Genomic DNA, 25,580 nt, shown 5'->3' with positions numbered 1-25,580 from the left:
TCAAGTCCTACCGCTTTGTTGTTCTTAAGCGCTTTAATTGCGGCACGGCAACGATCTAATCTTTGTTGGGAGGTGCGGTGCAGATTCGGGGATTAGTTTATTCACGTTGTTTGCAAACACTTGGTTTAAAACCGAGGGAAAGTGTTGTTAGACTGGTGCCCTAAGCACGTACTTCAGTCTTTTTAATAGAATTGAAAAAAAAAATAGCAATCGTTCAAAACCGTTTCAAGGTTTCATGCCTAAGAGCCCGTTCACACGATCCCAAATAGGCGGTTTTGCTGTATCGTCGATATTACCGTATAAGCCAATGTCAAAATAATTTAAATGATTTTATTTAGACGGTAAGGCATTTAACTGTATATACATAGTAAAATTACCGATTAGGTCGATTTTGTCATTCGGTTTTGTCTCTGCAAATCGTTTTCGGTATGTATAATGTATATATAGACAGTGCGTTCAGACGATTCGATATTTGGACGGATAGTGCGTCATTTTTCGTCTGGGCTACTGTCGAATAATTTATTGCTAGTATTATAGTCGTTTTTGTGTACGAGTACGAGTACGGTGTAGGGTTGAGTACGGTGTACGGTTAAATTACCGTACCGTCTGAACACTCCAACCGAAAGACACCGAATTAAGAAAATACGGGCTCTAACATTGTCTTATAGATATTATCAAAAACAATGCTCTAGTAAAATAGCTAGTTGTGTTCTTCCCCTCGAACAATTCAACCGTAATACCCGTAGTTCTAGGAATGCAAATCAGTTTACCCTTGAGCCTGATTTCGGACGTTTAGTTAAGTATAGTTAAGATTATTTCTTTAGCCGCACTTATTGAATGTGGGATGCTTTACCATGCTCAATATTTCCAACTCATTACAGTGTGCAGACATTCAAAACCAATGTGCATCGGTTTTTCCTTTCTAATCATATCCATCTCTTCTAAGGAGGATTCGAGACACCATGAAAAGTTGAAATATGTCAAAATTTTTAAATTCTACAAATCGAAAATTTTCAGTAAATTCCAACGTGGAAAATAAAATCATATCGTATATAAATATTTCTATATGTTTAACAATAATTTTTCAATTCAATGTTGTATGTTTTTCATCATATTAAGTAACAGATATCAATCTTTCATAACAAACGCACTTCCCTAAAACTATTTTAAAAAACTATGTAATTTTTGAACAAAGAGACTTAATCAACTCATTAAGTTGCTTTGTATTTTTGTTTTAAATACGAATCATAATTTTTTGTTTAGTGAATATTAATAGAGTCAATAGCAAACCATTATCAAAAAAATAAATAGAAGATCTTGAACAAATTTTAAGCCTCAAAAATTCTTTTCATCGTTGGCTTTTTTAGTTTTATTTATGAAATAGATCAAAAATGATAACATTTTGTTCTTTATACCGCACAAATTAATGCCTTTATTTTTTTTGAAAAAAAGTTCATCTTGTAATTTAATGGACCCTTTTCATATCGATTTAAAGATCATGTTGTAGTTAATCAACTATTGTAGGTATAAATAGAAAAATAGAACCTATACATATACTAAAAGCATTAAACTTCATTACTTAGACCTTTCTTTTATCCAAAAAGAAAAAACCTACACCTAATCATTCAAATTTTCCACTTCATCTGCAATGAAGTCAGTCTTTTGGAGTGTAAGAAATTGAATTAGGTACCTTTATACCATTAAAGTAATGCCTTAAGAGTACGGGCTATTTGCTGTATAGCCTATATCTCTATATACACTTACGTATAGTCTTTAATGATGACCCATTTGAGAAAGGTTCAGAGGACCGAACGAAGAGCGATGACGCGACTTTCTATACTCAATCGCGTGGAGCGCTAGTCAAAAATAATTAAAAATCACTCTGAAGATATCGCACAATAAAAAGAATCAACGGAAATAATAATAAAGAGAACTCTGTGTCGAAATAACTTGCTTAAATGGTTCAAGGCAGTATTGCGCCTATTTTTCTAAGAGTAAATAGTGCAAAAATGAATTAAATTTGTATTTAACTTAAAGAACCAGTTGAAGAAAAAAACCCCAAATGAATTAACTGAAGATGGTGCTGCCAGATGCTTCAGAAGCTTTTTCGCCATGTCTACACTTTTAAAATTCGAAGCTTTTTCTTAAAGCAACCGCTTAACTCCTCACTGAAAAGATTGAACTACATTCTCAAATTAAAAGTTAAAACACTATAGATATGTTAAAGAACCCACTCCTTAAATCAAGTGTCAATAATTATGAACTTACCTTTACCTATACTTGCCCACACATATTTACATATGTACATAACATGATGCTTAATCTAAATAAATTCAAATCAAATCTTAGCAGTTCATTGACACATTCCAAAGACTGGTATATTCTCGTATAGTTGTAAAAGACATTAAATCTATTGTATCGCATAAATAAATTCAAAAAGTTATCACCAATGCATGATATCATGACGTAAGCGTTATTTTGATATACATATCAATTAAGATATACAAAAGTATGTAGGTATAGGTATATGTCACTTTTGTCATAGTTTGAGAAGTAGAGTTACAAAAATAAGAAATGGGAATTATGTTCCATAAAAGTTATGGTGCTCTGGTTGAGAAGTAGTTTTATCGTAAAATGATGTTTTAAGTTTACGACTTAAGCATTCTGCAGGTGTTACTGGGAAAAGATTGCAATTTGGTAATATTAAGGTTATGGGTAGAATGAAATCCTTTCATATTTCAAATTATCTTACATCTTATCGAATCTAAATGCAAACTGAACTCATTCGTTTTGCTTTTACATCACCAAATCCAAGAAAATTGGACGTGGTGCTAATTTTGTTAACATTAAGATAAGTGTGCCAATTCCTTTCGTCAATTTAGTATATAGTGGGAAATTTTGGCCTGCTGGAGTTATCATTCGCCAATTTGTTTTCATTTCAAAAAACCTATGCAAAATCGTTCACAGCCAAATGAGAACAACGTCACCTCTCTAGTTCAAAATCTCTTCCATAAACTACTATAATGCCAACGGTTTAATATCTAAAGCTTCGAGTCATATTGAATATGATGACATGATTATTTTTTACAGAAAAAATCAATCTTAAATTCATTACAAAATATTCTTCATTTAGTTTTTGTATGTAATAATGATTTTAATATGGAAGTTTTTGAAACCCTCAATAATTAAACTATTTTACTAATGACCAGGACCGGCCCCAGGCAATCTTGCGCCCTATGCAAGATTAGTAGAAAGCGCCCCTTTTTTATATTTTCACACATAAATTGATACACAAGCATAAGCCTTTTCCACATTAATCAGGAGGTAAGTAACCCTAAATCATAAACTAAAACGCCGCGATGAAATGAGCAGAGGAGAAACTTACTTTTCTGGCCTTACATTTTGCAAATTCAGAAATAAGAACATCAAAGTCTAAAGAATTTAATAATTCCTTTTCAATGGACATTGTAGATAAGCCTACCAATCTCTCTTGAGTTATGGTTGTCCTAAGATAATTTTTAATAATTCAAAGTTTAGAAAAACTACGTTCTCCTGAAGCTACCGTGACCGGGATTGTATTAGGGATTTGGAGAGCAATTACTAAATTCGGAGCAAAATCTTCAAGGTATGAACTAAAAATAAAATTTAACACATCTAAACTTGAGCTTTGTGGTGTAACAAGCGGGGATATTACGGTTTACTCTTAAAACAATTCTCCTCCATCTTAATTTTTAAAACTACCTAATGCTATAACATTCTGCAAATTAAGGCATGACGCAAGTACATATTTATTTTTTAAACATTCGCTTATGTTACTTAAAAATGAAAAAGCTGTTCAAACATTTCTGTGATTGATTGAATGTCTTGATTAAGTATTCTGAAAAAAAAATATACTTTAAATCTTTGTTTCGGGTTTAGTATAGTTTCAGGACATTAATCAGCAATACGCTTGGTTAATTGAACAAACCTACCCATTAAATTTTTCATCGGAACGCATTAAAATTAAACTGTTTTTTGTATTTTCTAAAACTTTTATGCCAGTTGACAGATTGACTGACGGACTTTGCAAATACTTACTAGTTTTATTTATATTTTCTAAAACATCAAACCAAATTTGCAAGCAGCAAATAAATGGAAAATGAAAAACCTTATTTTCTAACGATTCTGCAATGTTTTTGCTTCATGTGTTTCTTCAAAATTTGTTTATAAAGCCCTCAATCCTTCTAACCTGCTCTCCCATCTAGTTTTAGAAAGGGGTTTCAAAGTAGGTCTTGGAATTTTGTTCTTATAAATATCCCACCTCTGTACGGAACTTGAAAAAAAAAGTTATACAAACATTGAATTTAATCGAAAAATTTGACGGGGTTCGTATTCGATTTTAAACACCCGCTTCTTTTCCTTTCATATTCGAACCATTATCATAACTTTGGGTTCGACAGTTACTTATTAAAATTATATGTAATTCAAGCGTGTCTAAAATCAACTAAGGCAGCCACATTCCGGTCTTGTCTTGTAGCAAAATACTGATACATATTTACATTATATACATATACATTTTAGAAGTAACTAAGTATATATTATTTTTTGATGTGGTAAATTCATGTGTCTAAAATAAACAATGCCACTAAAATATTTAGAGACTTAAGAACACAATATTTATTATTGACTTAATGAAAGCCTTCTAAAATTGTCATACATGAAGCCTAAGAGTCAACTCTAATTCATTGACTATATCCAAGCCATTCCAACAACTTCGACTAACTAGGAAGGTAGAAGCCACAACAACATTACACACACAAATCCTTTATTGTAAAAAAAAAAAATCAAGAAAAATAAAAGCAAAAATTCAGCCTTTTCGGTGCGTCATAAACCAAAGGAACTGGTTTTATTTTTCGATTTCGCATTCATTCAAACAGAGCAAAATGAACGACCGACGGCGCAGCGGTTGGCGCTCGGTCGACAGTGAACCAAACTGCTATAAAATGCATGGGCGATCCAAAATAAAAACTTGTTCGTATTCGTGTGTTCTACACTTTCTGCAGAACAACCATCAGATCAAATCGCCAAAGCCCCACAAGAAACCAACGACGAACCGAACGAATTTTTTCAAATCTTTGTTATTTTTTATGGCCTAAGCTATAAGAGATTAGGGAATTACAAGCAAAAAAGTACAGTGTTGTCTTGCTCAAGGACCTCTATCTTTCTCGACGCGATGGCGGCGCGGCGGTGGTGGCGGACATTGGTTTAAAAAATGCATTCACCATTTCAGAAGGTCATGCACAGTATGCGAACGTATGAACTTATTTGAGTTTTAATGATTAAACAATATCGGTTTCATGTAATAAAATTGTTTGGCTTAAAAGAAGGCAGCTTTACCATTTCTTTAAACCAATAAGGTTTTAACGCCCAACATTCCTAAGCAGCAAAATGTAATTTATTTTTGATTTTTGTTTTCTTTTGTTTTTGTATATAAAGGTATAAAAAAGACCACTACCAATAATACGATTACATGCAGCTATGGCCGGGTATTCAAAGACATCAAAAAATCAACATTAATACGTTCTCTTCGTGTCGCCCACAAAAATAATATACATATAGGTACTCTAACAGCAGACATTAAAAAATATAAAATATTTTGATTGCGGCAGAGACAGGGCATGATAAACAGAATTCTTGGAATAAAACTACTCATCGTCTTCAGTCGGCTTCCTGAATAAGTTACTCTAACCTCAAGTTGTAATATTGTGTGTAGTAAGAAGAGGAGGGCATTCTGATCTGATGATCATGGGCCTATTCCATATGAACGTTCTGCTCGTGGGTCAATTTTACGATCTTTAAATGAATGTGAGTTAATGGAAAGAAATTGTGTGTGCGGGAATGTAGATAGAATTGCTAAGTGAACTTTTGTTTGAGGTCAAATATGGCAATCAAATAAATTATTGCTTAGCTGGGTCTAACGAACAAAGTTCTCAGCGTCATTATAATTATCATCGTTAGGGCATCATACTTATGTACATCGCATCAGTTAACCGCAAGAGTGTTAAATAAATAGTTGAGTGTGTAACACCTATGTCTTGTTAAACTTTTGTATATCTTATGTCGATGTATTTTTTAAAATTTTATAATAATTACAAACATTCCCATAAATTGAGTTTTGTGTACAAAACACCAAAACACAAAAAAAAAGGTTCGCTTCTCAGCTCTTTTGTTTATGATGTATTTTTATTTAGTTTGGGGTCTCTGTGACCGAATAAAACACGCTTCTGTGAGCGAGTAGGTTACTATGACGTGATGATTGTATTGTAGGGTGTTAAATTTGAATTGTCGACACAACTGCATTCAATCGCAACAACGTAACACCGTACAGTACGTCCGTCGCATCTGATATCGTTGTCGGTGGTGGGTCGTGTGGGCGATGTATATAGTTCAACAAATTCGCATTGTATGAACATCAAATTGTGCACGGAAGTGTATTTGTCAATATTCGTTAACAAAAATTCATTACAAACAAAGACTAGGAAATACTATATTCACAATAAAGCACTTTACGACGAGTGGGAAAGTGTATTGAATAGTTGATGATGTTAGAGAAAGTTGCATTTGTTTGGTTATCTTTGAATGTACAATAGTTATTTGCACGCTTGAGCTGCAGAAATTGTTATGTCACACTATGGGCTAAACTTGTTATAGTGGCATGGATGATGGCGTTGCGGGCCTTTTAGTATAGTTGTTTAAGGAGCAGTTAGGTTTTTTAAAATGGTAAGAAGAAAAACCGTATAAGGTCTGCAAAGAGAATTAGATGGTAGTTAGATTAGATAATTGATTGAACGATGCGGAAAATTATTTTGTTTAAGATGGACTTACCGCTTTTTGAAAAATTAAAGACAATTAATCAATTTATTCTAGTTACAACGTTGTGGAGATTCGTAATAGAATTTCACTTTAGGAAACCATATCTAATTGGCTTGTTATATTTTTAGCACGCATTAAAGGGGTTATGAATACCCTAATAATAATTAAACATAGTGCGAGCGATTAGGAAGACAGGACAGGATTTGAAAGAAAATACCGACTTACATTTGTTTTGAATGCCTTCAAATTGTAATACTTACTTACTTTCATAAGGTGGCTCTACAGTCCTGTTTGAACTAAGGCGTCACCCAACAAACTTCTCTAACTCTCCTTGTGCGAACGGGAGACATGTGCATTCAAGACTACACAAGCTTTCATATGTTTTTCTCAAAACCCACCTCTGTCTATTAACTCCTACTCCCACCTCCCCGTGGTGAACATCAGGGCCTTGTACCTCAATTGCATATTGGGTTCCAACGCCAGTGGAAAGTTGTTGGGGGCAGCAAACGAGAGAGAGAAGGGGGGAGGGGTGTTTCCATTAAGGCAACTCTCCTTATCCAGATGACAGCGGAGGAATTCCCGTGATGGAATCTACTGTGGCCTCTACAGTTCCAGTAAGGTTGAACTACTTAGTGAGCACCTTATAGGACTTCTACGACTTTTTCGAAGCCCAGGCCTATAAGGAGTGGTTTATCCGGCTCCCCGTTCTTGGAGTTATACTAAGGATCTGGCCCTCCAGGTTGGGAGTTGTGCCGTCGGGGTGACTTCCTGGCCCCGTAAAAAAATCATAGTTGCGAAGCACAAACAAGCCTCGGGTACGGACGGATTTACTGCAAATTGTAATAAGCCTGAAAAATACCGATAAATCAATTTAAGGCATAAGCACTTGCTGCGGTGTTAAAGAGCTTGGTAGTCCACATCCAAGCTGAAGGAACTATCATTACCGAAACAATTTAGTGGGTTAGAAGGTTCAGAAAAAAGAAAATTTTTTAAGTTAGGAAAAGTGTCGGAGGCAACACGAATTCCTGGGGTACAACAGCGTTTATTTTGTGGATATGAAACTGAAAATTTCGATGTCCTCGGAATGTGCACCCACCTCTTATACTACTAACTTATACGAGTATATACGTCCAAAACGTGAATTTAAAGCCACTCTCTTAGCTGGTGCTCCAGTATCATACTAAAGACTCTTGGAAAATATTCAAAGAAGAGCTTTTAAAATGATTGGTAACATTAACATCATCAACTCAATTACGTTACTTGACCATCGTTGTTAAATTTCTTGTCTCACGCTTTTTACCTTTATTTTATCGACCTTTGCTCTATTAAAATTAAAAGTTGCAATCCTTCCTTCAAGCAATTTAACACAATCGGTCTTCTAGGAAACCCCATCAGTTTAAGGGTAAAGTGATGGGGTTTCCTAGAAGACCTAGAAACCTATACTGTGAAGTACAGAGATTCATTTTTTAACCGTACTACGCGAATATGGAATGACTCGCGTTGATCTATCTTTCCCTTTCATTGCAATGTTCAAGAATACAAAATCAATCTATAGGGCAAGCATCAATACTTATTTGTTGTGCTAAATATAATCTTTAAATAAAACGATTTTGTAGTACAGTATTTTGGCATATATGTACATAAATAGTACTTTGGAGTAATATGATCCATACAGTATTTCTACCCCAACCCAAACTGATGTTGTACATATAAATGCTTCTTATGTTGCGTATGGGCTTTGTCGCATCTATTAACTAAATCAAAATAAATCTAAATTAAATCCGTTAACTTATTTGAATCAATTCTTTTTATAATGCGTTCTTTCAACTGCACCCTAAAGGCAAAAATCAGCACAAAGTCGCGTTAAAGAAATTAAAATTCAAATAACTAAACACCATAATAGCACACTTTATATTTGAATAACAGTAAAACCAGACTTAGGTATTTAAAATTTCAAAAAAGCCATATCAGCTGGTGTCCATATTGTTTATGTGCGTCTTCTTGTGTTCTTTTTATTTAAAATAAAAAAAGCCAAACCTTCAAAAACTTTTGGATTATTCATCGATTAATCGTTTTGTTTTGTTATATTCTTCTTAATCAAACATTAAGAATTCAGAGTACAACACTTGTGTAAACATAACATATAATTATTATATCCACTACCATTTGGTATTTCTTTACGAACCACATGTTAGTTCTTCAAAACACCATTCGCGCTTTGTAGGTTACACGTTAGCATTAACATAAAATTCCAACCAACTCCCGCGGTGGCCGACTAACGCGACGACGACGCGCCAATCGATAGATGCCCAAATGTGTTTGCCAAACCCAAAAACAAAGTTGAATGTCAAAGAAGTAATTAAGACGTCTGAAATGGAAGCTTGTTCCATCCAAATTTGTAAATTTCATTAACAAATTATGTAAGACTTTTTTAAGTGTGAGGTAAGGGACCAAAATGTTTGACATTGAAAAACTATCAAAATTTGGCAGCTGACAACTATAAACATCCCATTAATTAGTATATTTAATTAATTAATATTATTTCCGGATAACAAAACAAAAATAAACATTTTTATTAACTATAAATTTATATTCAAGTAGCGTATGTTTGCGCATTCGCCATTTCTAGAACAGTTCATGGGAAAAATATCAATAAACATTTTGATCTTAGAAACTGCATCTTTAAATAACTTTCATTTGTTTTGATCTAAATTGAAAACCTTAAAAGAATTCTAGAAAATACGTTTTAAGTCAATTAAATCAATTGTACTCTAAATAACTTTCCAAATTTAAAACAATTTGCTTTGTTGTGCAAGAAGTGTCTGGAATATTAAGACAATGTGTTCTTGGCCATGATTGGCAACCGTGATGGTAAACAAGAATAAGACATGTGTAAGCGACAGGTAATGTTATTTTCATTTATGTTAAATTCATTTGATATGCGGGACTGACTAAGTTAAGAATTTCTCCCAAAATTAGGTTTAGGTCTTAATTTAGTACGCACGAACACGATCTTAATGGCTTAGCATTCTTATTTGCAGTTTAAAGAAGAAGTTCTAACGTGATGTTTTGCTTGATTATTTCTTCAACGATTCTTAGATTCTTTCAGAGAATAAATGCAGTAACGGATCTTAAACTACAATACAAATGATTTATTTATGCATATCATTTCGATGCTTATAGCAATGGGCTCAGAGAAATCACACTTGTAGTTTTTTTAAAATTCTAATTAACAGTTCTGAATTTGTAGGGTCAATTGCTGAAAAACAAAGCTGAAAAACGCTTAAAAAACTGAAATATAAATTAATAAAACAACAAATTGACCGGAATGACAAAATGTGAATGATTTTATTAACTCACAGATTTTATGGCAAATAATTTCTGACACATAACCTTTCTGACTGCACCTTGTCGACACCATCCTGTATATCCAATTGTGCACTTAATTCATCATGAGTTCGTCAACTGTTGGGTTTTTAACTGATAAAGATTCTTCCATTCTGTTTATGGTTCAATAAGATAATAGTAAAAATAGCTTGCTATTAAAGTTGTTTCATCAACTTTAGTGTTACTTGCAGCACAGTTTTCTATTGACTCGATGCTGCTAATGAAAAGGCATGACTGTTTCTGAACTTGAAAGTTGCTCGTACGCGTACAGTTGCCAGAGTATTTAAAAAACTTTTCATTCCCAAATCCATTCCACTGGTCTCTTTCTGAAATGGAAAGCAGTATTTGGCCCGTTCCTAAAAAAGGCGAATCCTCTTCACCCTCAAAGTATCGCCCAATAGCACTTACGTCCCTTTTTCCAGGGTCATGGAAAACCTGATACATTTTCAGCTTAAGAAACATCCTGAAAAACGAAAGCTTCTTAATGACCTGCAATATAGATTACGGTAGCATTAGGAGACCTCATATTTTATTTCACTGAACAGTGGAAAAAATCTTTACATCGTTTTGGAGAGTATAAGACTATTGATCTTTTTTTTGTTTATATAATTGGCGAACACTAAAAGGTTTACCTTTAATATGCCTAAGACACAGTATGAGCATTAGGAAAAGAAAGAATAGAGCGTGGCAAGGCGTTCCAAATTCGAGTAGTAAGGCTAAAAAATGAATCTCCATAATACGGCCGAATTTTGGCTCAAGAGTAAACTGATGGGAATTCTAAGAAGCGCTGGTATTACGGTTAAATTGTTTAGTGGAGGGAATGCAAAAAGCTATTTCACTATAGCATAGTACATTAAAATTACAGTAAAAAAGGGAAGATAATAAACCTTGCGTTGATGTTTGAGTGACGTAATTGAGTTGATGATGTTAATGTCACCAATCGTTTTAAAAGCTCTTCTTTGAATACTGTCCAAGAGGCTTAAATAAGTTACTGGAGCACCAGCCCAGAGATGAGAGTTATATTCAAGTTTCAAGTCTCAAAAAACCTATACATCTTTTGGCTTTTTTGGCCACATCGCTTGTGTGCTCCACAAAAGCTGGTTGCTGATGCACATTGATACAAGTGACACTATTAGATAGTGGCAAAGAGGGTTTATCTCGCTTTAAAGATACAAGATAGCATTGGGTTTATGAAACATTAAATTCCACACTGTTTGTACTCCTTATGGTAAAATGCTGTGCAGATTGGAATTTCATGAGCTTATCATATTTTTTCGTTGCAGTTCCACACCCGAAGAGGAGGGTTGTAAGTCTAGAAACGAATATGAAAAGCTAAGAGTGCTATCGTCAGCAAAACAATATATTGGATTAGAAGTAGCAGACATGAAATCATGTCATGCCCTAGGGAGCACCAGCATTTATTTTATGGGTTTCAGACTTGAATCCTTCCAAAAGAACTTGTATTGAACGGTTCAAAAGAAAATTTCTAATCCAACGAAATAGAGATTCGTCAATACCGAAATCACACATTTTCGATAAGAGAGCAAGATGCTAGACTTTATCAAATGCCTTTAAAATATCAAGTGCAATAATCTTGCTTTCTCCAAAACGAGGGAAATATTTGTTCCAATATTCGGTGAGATGAACCATGAGATCACCAATGGACCCGTCGGTCATTAAGATGCTTTTGATGAAGAAAAAAAGGAAGTTAGTGCTATCGGACGATAATTTGATGAAAAAGAAGATTCGCCTCTTTAAGGGTTGGGTGAAAAAATGCTGTTTTCCAATTACTCGGAACGAACGAAAAAAATTAGTCCCATACAATCATTAACAATTTGAAGAACTAGGGAAGCCATGACACTATTAGGTAAAATGGAATTTTTTGCGAAGTGCTTTGGAAGCAATGACCGAGGAAGAGTTAGAATTCATTTTTAAAAATGACCAACAATTCTTACTGCCTTTGGGACATTGAGAATTTGTTAATTTTTTCTTAAGGTTGCACAGATCACATTTTGTCAGAAGTTTTGGTCTAAATCGTATAAAATTTATAAGAACAAGTTCATCTCTCATTTTGAAGCAAATACTTTTTCTTAAACTGAGTAACTGTCGAGGAAATAATGTTTCTGGTTTTAAAAATGGTTGAGTTCACTGTAGTTGTTCCTGAACAATGACGATTGGTCCTTTTTGAAATATTGGTCATACGTAAGACTATGAAGATTCTACAAAGAAGCGTTACATTTTTTCATTCACATGTACTGTCATATTAATAGCTTTTCGAATGTATGCATATACATATAGTTACAACAAAAAGTCTAAGACTCCTAAATATGTACATCCCAATATCATCATTAACCAGAGTAAACCTAGTTCCAGTTTTATAATATTCTGAATCTTTTTTTGTAAGAACAGTTTCAAAGTGAAAATTTGTGATGCAGGGCTTAAAACACATAAGACAGTGTGTCAAATGTCACGTCTTACACGGTAATTGTTTATCGGAGTATTTTGAAGTCCAAAGTGCAGTCAATCAGAGTTGCATACCGATCAGCGTTGTGCTGTTGGTGATCTTAATAGGAAACGAAGAAATAAGATTGACTCTCACAACACACCTTTTCAAAATTGAAATTTTGCAGACGATGTAAGGTTGATAACGCACGCAAGATATTGAATCTATATCAATAATAGTGTAGAGAGAACCAGAAATCGTGGGGCGAAGATCAACAAAAGAAAGACTAAGCCTAAAGCAATCAGAAAAAAAGTAGAGAGTTTTAAGTACCTTATAATTGTAAGTATGGCTGAAGCCGGAACCGCCAATTCTCCCTCTCTCAGCGGAAAGACAAATTTACCACTGTTCCTTTCAAATGTCGAATCAATACTGTATGAAACCGCAGGCATTCAAGAAAGGATAACGCACAAACAAAAATGTTCATATTAACAATCGCCGATAGCCAACTTGAAATTTGGCCAAATTGTCGAATTGACTACCAAAATAGTTAATATGACAACCATCTTTTAAAAAATTGACTACTGGATAGTCAATAAAACAATTTTCTATTGTCAATTTCAAAAAGTCAATATGACAACAAAAGTAGTCGATAGAACAACTTCGGTAGTCGATACTACAATTTGGTTGTCATATTGACTACCGAAATTGATTATCAACGATTGTCATATTGAGTATCCGTGTTTTCAGAAAAAAATGTCATATTGACTACAACAGTTGTGGTATTGACTACCAGTTATCAAAATGACTTCCGAAGTTGTCATATTGACTAAGCAGCTATCGTATTGACTAACGCAGTTTTCTTGTTGACTAACGTAATTGTCTTACTCACTACCAAATTAGTGAATATTACAACCTTAGTTTCAATCTCTTTCAACCAAAGGTATCATCCGCTTCATCCGCTCATAAAAGAAACCTGGACCACCGAAAGCTTTTCCGATGAAGAAGAAAGTTATCTTCAAGCTCCCAAAAAAAGGAGATCTAACAAAATGCCAAAACTGGAGAGGAATTTGCGTTCTACCTGCCGTTGCCAAAATAGTAGCAAAAGTCGTACTGAAACGCATCAGAGAACACCTTGAGGTCACACTCGATGCCGAACAAGCAGGATTCCGTGCTGGATCCTCCTGTATTGATCTATTCAACACCCTGCGGATCATTATTGAACAGTGCTTTGATTATCGAGCACCACTACACCTGCTGTTCATCGACTTCGGAAGGCCTTTGATAGCGTTAACAGGGAGTATATCTGGTTAGCTTTACGGAGGGGATGGATTCCAGAAAAACTTATTGCTATTATTAAAGCAACATAATATGATGGATCCAAGTGTCACGTTCTGTCATATGATTTTGAAATCCATAGCCGAGTCAGACAGGTCTGTATTCTGTCGCCAATATTGTTTTTGTTGATGATAAGCGATAAGGCCTTTGGACTTTCTTATCATATTTAAAGCACTTGGATTACTCGAACGATGTTTGCCTACTCTCTCATAGGATCATGGATCTCCATCAAACGACAACAAGTGTGGAAAGAGAAACAGAAGTTGTGCGGCTGAAAATTAATTCCGGCAAAACAAAAATGATTAGCCTCGGAACTCGACCATCCTATCAAATAAATATTTCCTCGCAACCGGAGGAAAAAGTGGAGAGCTCTCAGTGCCTTGGAAGTATCGTCTCCATCGAAGGCGGAACCAAACAAGACGTCATCTTCGCATCGGCGAAAGCAAAAGCGGCGTTCGGTATGTTATCGAAAATATGGAGGAATAACTCTGGGCCAAAGCTACGAATGTTTAGCACAAATGCTTCCTTATGGGTGCAGCGCTTGAAAGATTACTTCATCCATTACAAGAAAAATTCAAAATTTCGTGAATAGATGTTTTTGTAACATCCTAAGGATTTTCTGGCCAAACCGTAGTTCAAATGAGGTCCTTCATAGGAAGATAAGACAGGTAAGGAACCTAAAGACTAGAGACGTAAGTGGCAATGCATTGGACATACGCTTCGAAAAGGTAACGTCGATATTGGGGTATAGCTGGAGGGAGCTCCAACACATTGTAGGAAACTACCCTCGAACCCAATATCCCGTTAGGGAATACCCAGAGACCATATAGCTTATTGTGAGCAAAAGGTTATTATTATTTAATGTCTAAAAAGTTTAATAATGTTAGAAGAATTAGCCTAGAAGGGACACATGCCTCCTGAAAGTTTACCAACTTTCGGATGAAGACCGTGGAAGCAAAAATCGTCAGTTAATACGTTTTACAATTTATATACGTATTTTGTTTAACGTCATAATGTACGAATAAAATTATTTAAGTTACAAAACCATAACAAGGAAATCCTTCCACAATCTATCAAACTTCAACAGCGCCAGAGCGTTTGCATTTTGAATAAATAATTTTAGTATTTAATTTCCCATGCATGAATAATCTTTGCTAATTCAAGACTTAAAACAAAAAAACTAAATAAAACCAACTATAAATTCATCAATCAGACATGAAAGTATATAGATACAAGCTCTAGGCTTCATATGAGTCTATGCCTTCGCATGTGCACCGATAATGACGTAATACTTAAACATATGGCTGCTTGAATAAAAATTAACAATTCCGCGTCAAACTATAAACCAGATACAAAAATATGATGTGGGTAGTGAGCTTTGGTTTATTGTTTAATATTAAAAATAAAACCTGAAAGCCTTGATGTTTAACCGCACAATCGAGCTCATGAAACAAATTTAGATCAGGTCTATGGGTGGCCAAATAAACCCATAAATGTACTTTGATACAAATAAAACGGACAACAATTATTTGTGGCCGAGTTTAAAGTTCTTGCTCCAATTTGAGGTGAATTTTTAATTGATCAAATAAATTGTTTTACAATTTTACCCAAGTTGCAAAAAAAACTCAAAAAAACGTTTTGGAATGTTTGAATTGCGAATGTATGAACTTTTTTTGCAAGAGCTTGGCTGGGTTGGGCATGTCAAACAAGAATTTGGTAGAAAAACGACTACCGAAAAATATTAAAACCTTTTTGGGTCTTGAACATATTTTCATATTCACATATTTTCTATGAATAAGTTGTTTTAGGTCATCGTTGTTGTAAAACCCAACTGTCTTTGTCACTGCTTTGTATCTAAACAAAACAAAAATATAATAAAAAATTAAAATTGGTCACTGGAGCTACAGAAGCTACAATAGCAGTAAAGGTATTCATAATTTCAAGTTTCCACAAAGCTATATGATGCCAGTGCCATAAGACGTTAATTGCGTTTTCATTTTCTACCTCAATTCTCATTCGTCGAGTAGATTTCCGATAAAGCAATAATATTTTCTTCTAATTTTTTCCACAACAAAGTAATAAATCCAATGCCTAGGTAAGAATACTGAAATGACCGGCACGTTTGGGGAAAGATATTAAAGAGATACATCAGATACGTCTAAATAGACAAATTGAATTAGAATGCTGAATGCAACGGCAGGCTTGACTATAGGCTAATGCTGCTGCCTTCCTGATGACAGATAGCCATTTTTATGCTTTTGGAAAATTAATTTTTGTTTTTTCTAAATCTAGAAAGTGTTTCGAGAAATTCGTTAGACATTTTTTCAGGCATTAATCGTATCTATGTTAGAAGAAAGTTCTTTAATTTTTAAGTTTAAAATAATTAAAACAAAAGAAAAGAGAACAAGATCTAAAAAATATATAAGTATAATTAATTGCAACAAAGTTTTAATCTGATAAAACTTGCTGCGTGGTGTTGTGATGCTGATGGTGAGTGAAACTGAAATTATGGAACATCATTAATGACATCATAAATAATACAGACAGACTTTTTTTTATTTGGAAAAGTCTTTTAAAAGTGGAAGTTAAGTCCTAAAAAGGGAACCTGTTTTTTTAATTAACATAATTGCATCAAATGACAGAAAAGGAAAAGTCTTTTCAGATCCCACGTATTTCGACACCTGATGGCATTTGAAATAATATTGAAGTTTTAAAAAGTTTGTCTAAATGCAAATTCATAATTTTAAGCAATACTTTGAAGAGGACCAAAGATGGCTTGATACAAAAATAATACAAAAAAGTTGCACATAAGATGCCTTAAATGAATAGTTTGTATAAAGGTTATGATTATGCAAGAATCTACAGTTTTATACTCAAAAATTTGATAAACTGATTGATAGTTTTAAAATTTTTATGGAGTTAAATGGTTATTGATATGTAACACAAGTCGCAAATTTTTGTTTTGAATTATTTAATTTTTTTTTATAATAAGCACTCAAGGGGATAGTACTACCCTTATTATGCAGAGGCACAGTCTAAGCACTAGAAAGTGGAGAGAGGGAAGTAGATGTCGGTGCACATTGGTTTTAAATTCCTGAATATTGCAATGGCTGGGAAAGACAGAGTGTGGTAAGTCATTCCACATTCGCGTAGTACGGCTTAAGAACGAATCTCTGTATTTAACAGTACAGCATAAGTTGGGCTCGAGGATATACTGTATTCGAGGATATCGAGTATTCCTAGAAGCTTGAGTATTATGGTTGAACTGTTTAAGGGGAGGAATGCAACTGTCTATTTCACTAGACCATAAGTCGTTTAAATAGTGGTAAAAAAGAGTCAGACAAGACACCTTACGACGATGTTCAAGCGAAGTAAATGAACTTATGATGATATTATCATCTATCAATTTAAATGCTCTACGTTCAATACTATCCAAGAGGCTTAAGTTAGTTGCAGGAGCACCAGCCCAGAGTTGGGAGCTATACTCAAGCTTTGGACGTATGTAAGTCTTGTAGATAACAGCCAGATCAGAAGGGGTAAAATATTTCTTGCATCGCCTAAGGAAACCCAAACACCTTGCGGCATTTTTGCCGACATCGCGTATGTTATCAATTCACAAGAGGTGGCTGGTGACACACATACCGAGAATATCGAGGTGTTCAGTCTCATTGAAAAGCTAAGAGTACTATCTTCAGCGAAATATTGTATCGGATTAGAAATTGCAGAAAGATCATTTATAAAAATGTGGAAGAGTGTTGGAGAACCAAAAAAAAATGTCAATTAGAAAAGAAAGATGGCATTAAGGTGCGTTTAACTCTCGAAACAACTCTCGGGAGACTGTCCATTTGAAAGTCAAATTTTAGATGTTTTGCTATCTCGAGCTCTCTGCTAGAATATTAAGAGTTTTCTTGCCCAGGAAACTCTCATAATCGTGTCAACTTGATAAATTTCTTCTGCTAGCATATTATCAGTTGGCCATGTATTCTTACAAGCGAAGAGTTGCAGCTGCTATAATTATTGGCACTGTTCTTAAAAAAGAATTAAAAAAAATGTTGGGTCAAACCTTGGGTAAATCATCGTCACCAATTCGGTGCGGGGTATGCTCTTTCAAGAGAACTTCAAATTGAAAATCCTCAACTGTTTCGAAATTTTTGTCTTTTGTCAGTTAGTGAAATTGAATTTTAGATACAAAACGTTGGACCCATAATTTGTATAACAGATACCAAATTAACGGAAGCCATACCACTACATGAGCATATACTGGTAACACTTAGATTTTTAGCATTCGGTAAACATATGAATCGAAAATTATTTTCGAAGACAAAACTAAAAGTTAATTGAATGATCTGTGCAGGTGATTCATACGGCAGCCTTCAGTACCTTTCTCCGATTCCAGTATGTAAAACGGAAAGAATTGTGAGAGACGTCTGTCCACAATTTTCAACAGTTTTCTTTTTATTTTGTCTTCAGAACACGATAACTGTTACCCAAATTCGGTTAATATTACGCTTTTTTTATTTTTATCGCGAAATGATTTATCCATAGTTCTCCACAATAATTCAACTGACTCATATTTTTCAATAAGTTGATAGGCTTCCTCCAATGTCCATTGTTTTGCCATGTTTACTCTCGACAGCTACTCGAAAAATACGAACTGTGTTGGTATTCTGCGAACATATAACGGATAGTGGTAGAAAAATTGGGCCTGGAAAAGCATTCCACATTCGTGCAGTGCAGCTAAAAAAATGATCTCTTTACTTAACAGAACATCCGAAATTGGGCCTAAGGGTAAATTGATGAGAATTCCTAGAAGTACGGGTGTTACGGTTGAATTCTTTAAGTGGACGAATACAACTGACTATTTCACTAGAGCATTGTATGTGAAAATATCAATAAAACAATGATATGCATGACACCTTGCGGCCACGTTCAAGAGAAGCAAATGTCACAGTAATAAATCGATCACCTATTCAATTATATCCAAAAGACTCAAAGGACGTTATTGTGCCACCATCGCAAATATGAAAATAATATTCGAGTTTCGGACAAATATAAGCTTTGTAAATTACAGCCGGATCAGAAGAGGTGAAAAACTGCTTGCATCTTCGGAGAAAACCTAAACACTTAGCAGATCACTTAGTGATCACTCCACAACAAGTAATTTGTGATGATCATATCTACAATTGAAAGGTGTTCAGATTGATTGATGGAAGATTGGCCTTTTTTGGAAATAAACTGGACAAATGCGGTTTTCCGTCCGCTCGGAATGAGACCTGAGGAGTCGGATAGATGAAAAAGCTTATGCAGTGGTTTTGACAGCGTTGAAGAAAACCACTTCAGAATAATAGCGGGGATACTATCCGGGCCAGCAGATTTGTGTATGTCAAGATTTTTAAGTACTCTAGTAACGGAACGTGTACGAAAGAAAATTCGTCCCATAGAATCGTTTACACTTTAAAGTACTGGAGGAGTCATGTCACTCATTGGCAGCGTCGAATTAATAGCAAAATGTGCTATAAGCAAATTGGCTTTAATAATCGATCTTACAAAAGGAGTTACGCACATATTTTTCAAATGACCAGAAATTTGTACTACCTTTGGGACATTGTAGTATTTTTTGCCGTAATTTCTGGTCAAGCAAAAATTTAATGCGTCGTATAAGTCCTTAAGAGGTCTTTCTAGCTTGTTTAAATTTATTCCACTTTTCTTCAGTAGTACCCGTGGCATGATGGTTAGTGCGTTTGACTGTTACCCCGAAGATCTAATTGCGTACAGAGCGACCCGAAAGGTTGAGGCTATTACAATTCTCTTGCAGCGTGATTTGACATGATTCAGCGATATTGAAACGACTGGAAACTGAAAATAAGTGTCCAGCAGTCGGAGACAATTCTGTTCCGGACTCCGTTGGCTAGGGCCACGAGGGATACGTGCAAGATTTTGCGCAAGATGATCATGGTTTATCTTCACGGGCAAAGATTAGCGAGCCAAAGTGTAGTGAAGTACCTCGGTATCTGTTTAGATCAGTATTTATATTTCAACAGACATATAAATGCTGCTCTGACAAGGGCTAGATGAACCTTCGCTCTGACGTAACGGCTGTTTTTTAGCAGTCGGCTTGGCCCAAGAGTGAAGGTCATTTGCTACATGGCCCTCATACGGCCAATGATCGATTAGGGTTGTACTGTGTGGTTCAACGTTGCTCCTTCCCAGATGGAGAAGTTTCGGGTGTTCAAGTGGCAGTGTTTACGATGCTGTACCGGCTTATATCGATAAGCCGAATCTTCTTACGTGCATTACTATTCCGACGAGGTATTATACAACGGAGCTCGAATCAACAGAATTGACAATTTATAAAACTCGTTTGAGGTCACATTGCAAGAGCTACGTATGTCTTCGACCAACAATTAAATTTTCGGGGCGTTCTATCCGAACGACGAGTATTTTGAGAGTGAACGCTTGAGCGGCTTCATTCCACCAAATCCTCTTTTTAAATAGATGCGGTCTGATACAGGATAGATTGGCAGTTCCGCTAATATACCACGTCAGACGACGAACCGTGGATAGGCGACTCCTGTACAATCGGGACGTCATGGCACAAGGCGGAGCAGAGCTCATTCGGTTCAGTATAGGGCTGCGTCCGAACTTGACCGAACTTATAGGGTGAAGCAAGAGAACCAGTTTTGGTGGCTTCAATCGGCACTTGATAGTGGGTAGTCGGGATGGGGTTGTAAGCCTTGGCCGGCTTATATACTTGTTTTATAGTTTAAGGGTTTAGTTTTAAGTAAAATAGGCATGTTGGCACCAAAAAAAATGCAAACAAAAAATATAGAAAAAAAAACATGGAATACGGAAAAAAGGACAACAAAATATGAAAAACAAAAAATATAAGATGGATAGATTTGCTGCTGTGGTTGTTCTAGTTTTCAGTAGTTTATAGGTAGAATAGGTAGTTAAAGTTAGTTTTTAAGTAAAAATAAAAAGATAATCAAATTATTTTTTTTTTAATTTTCTAATTAACACAAATAAATAAAATGAATTACAGTTAAATAGAGCTTTGGGCTCGAAAGGCATTAGTATTTAGTGCTATATTTTAACTAAGAGTGTCCGTATGGGACCAGTAAGTTAGTTGTAAGTTATGGTTATTTAGGCAAGTTTTATGCATTTTTGTCTAGCTTTAAGATAGTTTTCAGAATAAATTAATACAAATTTATTTGAAAAAAAAAATTGCGTTGGACTGTCAAGCGAGAGGTCTTGGCTTCGATCCCTGCCTGTGCCATTTACAGTTTTATTCACGATTACTGCCTCTTGCTAGGAATTGACAAATTCTCCAAGAGTAATTGTCATGAAGAAGTGCTTTCTCAATCAAGCCGTTCGGATTCGACATATAAACTGTAGGTCCCCTCCATTCCTGATAACATTACTCGCACACAGGAATGGTTGAAAATTGTAAGTCACTTGGCCCTGGTTCTCTACGGACTGTTGCGCCACCTAATTTAATTTAATTTTTTTTAGTGGGGTTGGATTTGTAGATCCAGAAACTTACTTTTTTGATCCTAATAACCTCTCTGAAGCTCGAATCAAATCATGAATTTTCTTAGGGTTTGATAGATTTCAACATATTTGGGATAAAATTTCTCATTTCACAAAAAATTATGTTTGTTACCATATCTGCGCTGGAATTAACGTCCATACCGGGGAAGAATAGTGACCAGTTAAGGTTCCGGAAGAACCTTATTAACCCTGTTGTATTTCTCATATTACCCCACGGTTCTAGTAGGGGTTTTTACCTTAAGAGGGTTGTTTATGGCATGCGAAATAAGCAGATATGACACAACGGTCTAATGTGCATAGAGGCGATAGTACACTGACCATATATGTTTATAGGATCAGAGGTAAGAAACAAGTCTAGAGTGTTTGCCTACAACGTCACAAATCCGAGTTGGCTTGTCAACTAACTCAATCAGGTGCTTTAATTCAGCAAAAATCTCGACATACCTTAATTCTAGTGTTGGCTGGCCAGAATAGTGCAGTTAAGAAGAATTGTTTGCATAGAAATGGGATATAATTCTCTTTATAGGGTCGGAAAGCGCATTGAATTCGCTGGAAGTCCAATTACTATCCAGACTTTGGCTGTGATAAATAAAACACGTATGATTATGCGCGTTTGAACAGTAAATTTGAATAAAATGTAATTAAAGTTAGTTTTAATACATTGACCATGCTGTGGTAGAAGCTGGTAGGCAACATCATTTCTCACTTAAGCAACTAAACCGTGGTGAAAAAAGAATACTTGTACTAAGATATAACCATGAATGTTAAACTCCGAATGATATGTGTTGTCACCAACCTGGGTTTCACGTAGTGGTAAAATGTGACTTCTTATATATAAGGTCAACTAATAAACAGACTTAATTGTCAACAATATAAAAAAAAGATTAAATTCAGTACGATTCTGTGTTATTTACTTACAATTGTTTTTACTGAGCAACTTGTAGCTTGAAGAAAGCTTTTTTTTTATTCTATCATCGACAAGAAAATAAATGCATTCTATGATGATTCACAACAATTGAAAAAATTTAATATGACGAATAACAAATTTGTGTGACAAAAATAAAATAAATAATTGTAGTTCATTTAAGGAACATTCATAAGCTTTTGCTGACATGAATTTTAAATGCTTTATATAAACTAGCAAACATTATAACTTTTCTATTAAAATTCTACAAAGCATATAAAACATTTGTTCCTTCCTTTGAAAGACTATTCGATAGACATTGTACTTATAAAGAAATTATTGATACTTCTGTTTGATATTGTTATTAGTTAAAATAAAATGTACTTACATCTGTTAAAAATCCAAAGCAAAGTAGAAGTAATCCAAAATACGGTCGCATGGTGACACTAGCAGGTTTGCACATCAAATCTTTTGTTTTAATTATTTTTGTTATATTGTCTTTCTGTATTTGATTTTGTTTTATTAATTTTGATGAACTAGATTTATAAAAACAAACTATATATAAGTATAAAAGTTGAGAATGAATAATGTGAACAGAATATATTTAATGATTCACTGCAAAAATTCCTCGGTCATGATGAGATTGAGAATACAAATTGTTTAGAAATGAGTCATTTTCAATTGGCACTACTTTATATTGTTGTTATGTCGTGAAAAAAATTGATTTATGATCAATTTTTTTTTAGCAATAAATTTTAAATATTTTCTTCAATACTTGTTACTACAAAATTGTTAGTATTGAAATACAAAACGGCTGATTCCAAATATTAAAATAAACTTCTGAGGACAATTATAACGATTAGTACAAGTTCTGAAAATGGCTCTTGAATACAATTAATTCAACTTTCGGCAACCCTCAGAATAATAAGAAACAATTTGCCAGGAGACTCTTTAAGGTCAATAACAATAAAAACTTTAACTAAAGAAATAAATGTGTTAAAATAATTGATGGTTCAATGTTTGGTTCAACCCTAATTGAAAATTCAAGAGGATTTGTCAATTCCGCTCTAGAGGCAGTGCCCGTGAAAAACTTTTAGGTGGCAAAGGCAGAGATTGAACTCATCTTGTATGCCATATCTGCGCACTAACAATTACGCCACACGCTACTACAATGTACTACAATATTAGTATAATTTTTGTAAATCTTTTAACTTATGTAATCCCGACCTTTAGAATTTGACTATTCTTTGAAATATTGTTGTTCTGTGCATTTACATTTTTCTATCACGTTTTCAAAATTCTTCATATTATCTGTAATCTATAAGAGTTGTTTAGGGTTCTATGAAATCTATGAAGCCTTATAACTAAGGAAATCTGATTTTAGTTTTCTATAAAAACTTAAAAAAAAAAACAATACAATTTTGCATGTGTGGTTGCAAAATTCAAGGCTCCAAAATTAAGCTAAGTTTAAGAGATACATAATTAAAGTAGTTGGCAAAGCAATTAATAAATACTCAAAATACAAATTAATAAAGATTTAACACCTGTGTCTTATTACCTAACAATATATAGAATATTGAATAAAGAATTTAACGACATTATTCAAACCTGACAAATTATATCTCTTGAAATAATCCATTAATTGAACGTCAAGCTGTACAAACATGCATTAAATATGTTATGTGGGTATGAATAAAAAATAAAAATTACAATGTACATAATGTAGTTAAAGTCAAGACTGCCTCTATAGATGAATTAATAAACATATCTCAAGTAGGTTGTTATGTGCTATTGATGCTTAAATCACAAGTCATTGTATTCAATTTTATTTCCAGGGTCACAATACATAATACACATCTTATACCTACCTACACGCAATTGTAGGTGTTAATAAAATATACAATCTTATGCCAATTTTAAATAAACCCGCCATAAAATAAGAAAATCAACAAATAAAATATTCGCATTTGCATTTTGGATATCTCGTGGGTTTCTAAAAAACAAAAAAAAAAAAGCAACTTAAAATCCAGAACATCCAAGAACTCAAGTTTTTTCCTACACAATTATGTGTGCCTGTCATTGTTCAAGCCAGCCAGCGATTGTAAACCTTTTTTAGACTGAATTTGAACCTAACAAGAGGAACGAGAAGATACAAAAAAAACTTCAATCCGAACTCGCGCAAATAGTATATCCAGATACACCCACCGGTTTTCTTATTATAGCAACTAACCAACTATAAGTACCTATCAGTTTTTATTTTTATATTTATTTTAATTCAAGTAGACTTTTCAATATTGTTAAATTTTGTGACAAAAAACCAGTTAATAATTTTGTTTTATTTTTATTTTGATGAACAAGGGGATTTATTTGCTTATATCGAATATATCAAAAATTCATCACTTATATTAACAAAAATATACAAAGGTAACTAAATTATAAATTCATTCTCAACCATCACACAAATAAAGAGTTTCACACAGAATTCAATGTCGTCAGGTATAAATAAATAAATAAATAAACTGTTCATGAAAAATGTTAAAGTATTTGTTTTGTTTTTGGAAGAAATTGTGTAATTTTAGTCTTTAAATAAATATTTGTAAACACTTTTAATTATTTTAACTTTCAAAATAAAAGAATTTACAATGTTTATTGCAAAAACAAAAAGAGCGCACGCACCAATTTGACAGAACAATAAAAGAAATACAAATAAGTGAATTAAAAATAATTAAAAAACAAACAAACAAAAAATTGTATCCAATGATTTTTATTTTGTCCGCGACTTTACGTTCTATTCAACGATCTCGTGGTAACTAAAACTGAGTTTTAAATTATCAAGTTAAGAGAAACATAGTAGCGATCGCGTTCGGCATGGCATGGCGATGGATGGCTGTGGTAGAGCGGCGGAGCGGCGCGGTGCGTGCGGTGGCGTCTGCCTTACGGACACCAACCAAACCTTTAGATTCACATAGGTATATATTGGTCTGATGTATAGATAGATTTTAGACTTACCTTTATTTGTGTTTGGAATTTTTAGTGAGTCAGTCAGTCAAGTCTGTAAAGAGATATGTACGAGTACTCAGAATTCTGCTCTGACTCTGAGCCGGGCTG

The 25,580-nt window shown here is 34.2% G+C and overlaps 1 protein-coding gene across 9 annotated transcripts in view; it reads right to left on the bottom strand.

The window, feature by feature from the left end:
• Positions 1 to 25,353, bottom strand: part of LOC129938868 (uncharacterized) — a 50,305-nt gene extending 24,952 nt beyond the window's left edge. For 5 of the 9 annotated variants that reach the window (XR_008780489.1, XM_056046678.1, XM_056046675.1 and 2 more), the window contains exons 1-2: positions 24,341 to 24,420; positions 22,861 to 23,008 (exon numbers count right to left, since the gene is read on the bottom strand). Coding sequence is in view for 8 of the 9 variants with exons in the window: in XM_056046678.1 (XP_055902653.1) it covers positions 22,861 to 23,008; positions 24,341 to 24,405 (213 nt within the window). In the remaining variant the exon portion in view is untranslated. The other 4 variants (XM_056046682.1, XM_056046681.1, XM_056046679.1 and 1 more) reach the window with 4 other exon arrangements.
• Positions 25,354 to 25,580: the final 227 nt, after the last annotated feature.

This window comes from Eupeodes corollae, chromosome 1 (assembly GCF_945859685.1).
Source record: "Eupeodes corollae chromosome 1, idEupCoro1.1, whole genome shotgun sequence".
Lineage (NCBI taxonomy): Eukaryota > Metazoa > Arthropoda > Insecta > Diptera > Syrphidae > Eupeodes > Eupeodes corollae.
Note: the sequence above shows the minus strand (reverse complement) of the source record. Positions and strands in the feature narration are given on the sequence as shown.